This window comes from Diachasma alloeum, unplaced genomic scaffold (genome assembly GCF_001412515.2).
Source record: "Diachasma alloeum isolate Michigan unplaced genomic scaffold, Dall2.0 Dall_scaffold_00999, whole genome shotgun sequence".
In the NCBI taxonomy this organism is placed as follows: Eukaryota; Metazoa; Arthropoda; class Insecta; order Hymenoptera; family Braconidae; genus Diachasma; species Diachasma alloeum.
The window spans coordinates 88052-93462 of record NW_021681114.1 but is presented as its reverse complement, the minus strand read 5'-3'; the positions used below and the strand labels follow the sequence as shown (position 1 = coordinate 93462).

Genomic DNA, 5411 nt, shown 5'->3' with positions numbered 1-5411 from the left:
AATAATGAAAGAATACCCATAAATTCGATTCCTATCCTTGTCTTTCGATAGAATAAATACAATAAATTACAAAAATTAAGAATTGGAAACTAAAAATTCTACGCGATTATTATTGTGTAATAATGAAGTCACAAATTTTGAGTTTCACCCCCAAACCGACCAACAATTGAATTAAGCAACAACAATTTTACCTATTTTACTGAATCCCGCCGAGTACAGATACTGAGGTACCTGCGTAGATTTTCCACAGCCAGTGTCACCAGCAATGATCACCACCCTTTCCTCCTTAACAGCCCCAATAATTTCCTCTCTGTGCTTCGCCACAGGCAAATTGGCTTGGCTCTCCTTCAACTTCATCAGCTTTCCGAACTTCTCCTTCTGTTTAAAATCCCGATAAAGGACGATAATCTCTTTAAACCGATGTAATTGGGAATCGGACAGGTCTCTAGTCTGTTGAATTCTAGCAAACATCTCTCCAAACTTCAGATTTAACTTCAAATTGAGACAATAACTTTTATGATAATAATCGGGTACTCCAATGGAATTCAACTTTGGATTCAACTTTGGAGTTTCTTGATTCTTTCCCAGCTTCTTCTGCACATCTTCATATTTTTTTAAAAATCCCCAGAAGTCTTCAGGGTCTTGCACTAAATTCGGATTTGCAGAAAATACTTTATTCAGCTCATACCTGAATCTAATGAATGTGAAATCGTCCGAGTTCTCTGATGATCGATGATTTTTGGATTCTGAAGTACCCGAAGGTCTAAAATCATCAGCATTTCTCCGTTTCTTATCATTCTCTCTGTCTCTTCTATGTTTTCTTGGAGAATTCATCGTTCTGAAACGTGAGATATTTCACTTCTAACCTCAAAACATTAGCTCCGATTCACTTTTCTGTTTCTTCCATATCGAAGAAAATTTACTTATTTCTGGTAATCGATGGATTTATAAATTATCAACTGTGTCTTTGAGGAAATTAACAAATTTGTTATGCTGTACTTAATCCCTTCCGAGCGGATGCAAAATGATTTGAGCAAAAATTTGTCAACAATAGAGTATTGAAAAGGTTACGGGGTTCCGAATCACGTGACTACAAACCAAATACACCCAAGCAGCACAGTTCTGGAGAGTATTTGCAAGTATACCAAAAAGGCTGTCTAATGTCTGTCCAAAAAGGTAACTTGTGTCTAGAAGCTACCTAGAAGTTAACTAAAAGTTATCGTATGACTGTAAGATACCTTTTGGACGGACATTAGTCTGCCTTTTTGGTATACTTTCAGATATCTTTCGCAAAGTTTGCTACTTGGGCAAGCGCGTTTACCCTATAGCAGAGCTGCGGGACACCCTCGATTTTCAGACATGTACCGACCACTCGCGTTCTAATGCGTACTTGTTGTAAACAATAAAATATAATCACTAAACGTCGAGTAAACAATTTTCAATTAAGGATGTTCTACACCCTTTCTGCCAAAATTCACGTTTTTTTAATTTTTCTGGCAAACTTATGATGGAATTGACGTGAAAAAATATAACGTTTTTGCGTTTTGTCATTATTTAATGACTGACGAAATTTTAAGGTGGTGCGAACATTTTCCTGCGTTTTCTCTAAACTTTTAAAAAGAATCACAAAACTGTAGAAAAAACGCATGAAAATTATCGCACCACTACGCAACTTCGTGAGCCATTAAAGAATGACAAACCACAAAATCGTTATATTTTTTCACGTCACTCCCATCGATAATTTGCCAGAAAAATGAAAACAACGTCAATTTTGGCTAAAAGGGTGTCGAACATCCTTAATTTTAGGCATTGGAATTATTTATTATTAACAATTAAATTGTTCAAATCGCCCTAGCACCCAAACTATGAAGTATTGACGAAGATTTTCAAATTCTCAATCATCAAGAATTCAATAAGGAATAATTTTTGTCGATTATCAATTTTACGTATCTCTCGTAGATTCCGAGATATGAGCAATAAACTAGTTACGCGACCCGACATAGCGCTCTCCACTTGCGGCGCGCGGTGGGCTTGAGAGCGCTGTGTTGGGTCACGCAACTCGTTCCTGGTTCATATTTCGAAATCTAAAGAAGATATGTGAAATTGACAAAAACAAAAATTATTCCTTATCAATTTCGAAATGATTCGTGATCCATAAATTTTCGTATATCTTTCATAGTTTAGGCGCTAGGGGGATTTGAACAATTAAATTGTTGATAATAAATAGTTGCAATGCCTAAAATTGATTGGAAATTGTTTACTTGACGTGCCGTGATCATAGTTCATTGTTCAAAAAAAAGAACTACGCATTAGAATGCGAGTGGTCGATCGATTTAGAAGCGCTTTTTGGGGGTGTCCCGCAGCTCTAGAACATTTTGGACACGGAGAAAAAGAACTAGCGCGCCCGTTAGAAAATTCTATTGAACTTTTATAGATGAAAATTGTCTGGAGGTGAAGTCACCTCTCTAACATTGGACAGTAGTTAAAAAAGAAAATTATGTTATTCTCAATTCGAGCTACTCAAAGCATTGAACAGTTGGCGTTACACAATTTTTTTTAGAGAAGTCATGACATTACTCAAAGAAATGACCACCACTCAAAGAAGGGGGATATAGCCGGCCGAGCCCGAATAATCGAAGGTTCCGGGATATTTTCGGAAAACTAATTTTTTGGGAGGACTAAATTTTGTTTTTCTCTCCATTTTGCTTCTAAATTCTTCACAGCACCGAAATTAAAAATAGATGTTCATCAGGAAATTTTCTGAACTTTACGATGAAAAAAAAAGGTGGGGAACAACCACAACTGAACGCTTGAAATTCTCTTTTTGAGTTTTCCATGCCAAAATACATAGATACATAAAAACAATATTTTTTCGAAATGCTGACAAAATTTCTAACAAAATCTACGGGTTCATTTTTTTTGCTATTCTCAGTGGCTCATAATTAAAATTGAAAAAAAAGGTAAATGTTAAGAAAGAGGGCCCCCCACCACCGATCTTCCTGAAAACTTAACCATCGGATCGGTGGTGCGGCCCTCTTTCTTAACATGTACCTTCTGGGCTATACTTTTCGATACAACATTTTAAAGAACTAATGAAATTTTTATTCATCTCCATAGTTGATATTAAGGAAGCAGGATCATGGGAAATGTTTCGCTTATAATTTAAGCTTCCTCAGGCTTCTGGAAACCAAACAAATTACAAACAAACACATCAATTATTAAAATACTACGATACGTACAATTAATAAATGTTATGCTAGTCTTCTCAAGTCACTTTTCCAGTGTTTTATATTGTCATTCAAAATAAAATAATAAAAATGATAGAATCAACTCTGAGTTACACGGACTCGTTGTCAGTCAACCGCCAGTTAATCAGCGGTCAATAGTTGATCGTTGATCGAACATCGATCGACCATCAATCCACTAATCAGCCCTCTGTTGAGTTGCCATCGATCGATCTCCCCGCGTAGATATCCAAAAATGAGTACATCTGCATTCGTTTATTAATTACTTCAATTTTCATCCAAATGACACAAAATCAATAAATGTCTTTGATCGCTCACACGCATATAATGCGTATCGATATTTTTTCATGATTCAAGTTTTGCCCCAGGCTTACTCCTCAAGTATCCCAAAACTAGTACGATAAGATATGTTATCTTTTTTGTTCATCCATTGCTTCATTCATTTGGAGTCGAAAAAATTTTGGGACAATGTATGCGGGGAATACGAGAATGATGCCTGCAGATAGAAGGAATTATCTGAAATTATTTTTGTGCAATGATAAAAGTTATCGGTATTGTATTATATTCGTTCGCCGTGGTCAGTATCTCGATGAGTTTCTGTCGAGGTTTCTGCTGAAATACAGGAATGATGAGTTACAGTTTCTTTATTCATGAACAATAGAACATGAAACTTTTAAAAATTTTGGAAAAGAGTTTCAATCGAGTTGTTATGTCACAATTTCATGGAATAAAATGAAGTGAAACGACGGAGTTGATGGAGACGTGGAAATTTTTTTTTGAAACGTAAGAAATTTATTTAAAAAAATTGTTTTTGCATGTATACCCAAATTTGTGATCAAATTGCGATTTTATTAGTGGTTTTTTTGTTGATTTGTTTTGGAAAATTTGTCGTTTTCGGAACGTTTTTTAGAATAGAACTATTCTACAGATAATATTCGATAAATACATTTTTATTCCTTTAATAACATATTACAGCACTCGGGCACAAATTCCGTTTCAGACGAATATGAATTTTACAGGCCGTGCCGAACTCAAGGTCTGCACTCACACTAGTTGAAAATGAACTTGATCCCTGAATGGTATAAAAATGCACCGCGCAGCGTGCTTCATTCTCAACTTTTGCATGGAGTGATATAAAAAAAGAAATTGGAATTTTCTATGCAATGTATATTTCCTCAAGATTTTCTCCATTAGGAACTTCTCAGCGTATTTTTTTTTTAGTTTTTGTGATGTATTGGGAATGAATATGTCGTAGTTGCAATTAAGGGGAGACTACTACGAGTTTTAAAAGTCATGGGCTATTTGAAGATTTCTCATTAATCTCATTAAGATTTCTCTAAAAATGAATCGTTAGTGCAAAAAGATTAATTGTTTATAGTTCGCGTGCCCCACAGACATTTAAAATGTTAAAAATAGTCCAAGGCCTCCAATTTTTGAGCTACAAAGCTTTATGTTTTTTCAAAATTAAAAAAAAAATGTGTGCAATAACAAATACGAATTAGTTTTTTCAAAATTCAACTCCTACTCAGCTAATTTAATTATTTTTTTAATAAAAAAATTGCACCATTCATGTAAAATACCCCGAAAAATGTTTCTGAAAGAATCGAGAATTTATTTCAAATATTTAAGGGATAATTTTTCTGCCTATTTTACATGAATGTGGCAAATTTTTATATCAAACAAAACGAAATTAGATGTGCTGTCGAATTTCAATAAACGAATTCGTAATTAGTATTGTATACATTTTTTCAAAAATTTTGAAAAAAAACCCTGTGACTCAAAAATTGGAGGCCCTGGACTATTTTAAGCATTTGAAGTGTCTACGGGGCAAACGAACTATAAACAATTAATTTTTTTGCACTAATTATTCGATTTTGGACATATATATAATCGATCTTTAATGCACGAAAAATCTCACTCCAATAGTCCGCGATTTTTAAAACTCTTAGTAGTCCCCCCTTAATATAAAAAAGTGGGGGGAAAATAAATGTAATGTCTTTCCGCCTGTCCAAGAGCAGAGTAAGCATTCTGACAGTGTTACTCGGAATCCAGTTTCTTTTCAAAAAACAGTTTGAAACATGTTTGTATTTAATCAGCAGTTTTAGGCTTTGTCATTTTTCTAAACCCCTTGAAACCCAGAGTACGATTGAGAGCCGAATTGGATAG

At 34.7% G+C, this 5411-nt stretch overlaps 1 protein-coding gene across 4 annotated transcripts in view; it reads right to left on the bottom strand.

Annotated features, from left to right (window-relative positions):
* Positions 1-1133, bottom strand: part of LOC107045567 (probable ATP-dependent RNA helicase DHX34) — a 25572-nt gene extending 24439 nt beyond the window's left edge. The window contains exons 1-2 of one of the 4 annotated variants that reach the window (XM_015267880.1): positions 1099-1133; positions 192-838 (exon numbers count right to left, since the gene is read on the bottom strand). In XM_015267880.1, coding sequence (XP_015123366.1) covers positions 192-834 — 643 coding nt within the window. In that variant the 5' untranslated portion in view covers positions 835-838; positions 1099-1133. Of the gene's footprint in view, positions 1-191; positions 1066-1098 lie in introns of those variants that run through there. The other 3 variants (XM_015267877.1, XM_015267881.1, XM_015267876.1) reach the window with 3 other exon arrangements.
* Positions 1134-5411: the final 4278 nt, after the last annotated feature.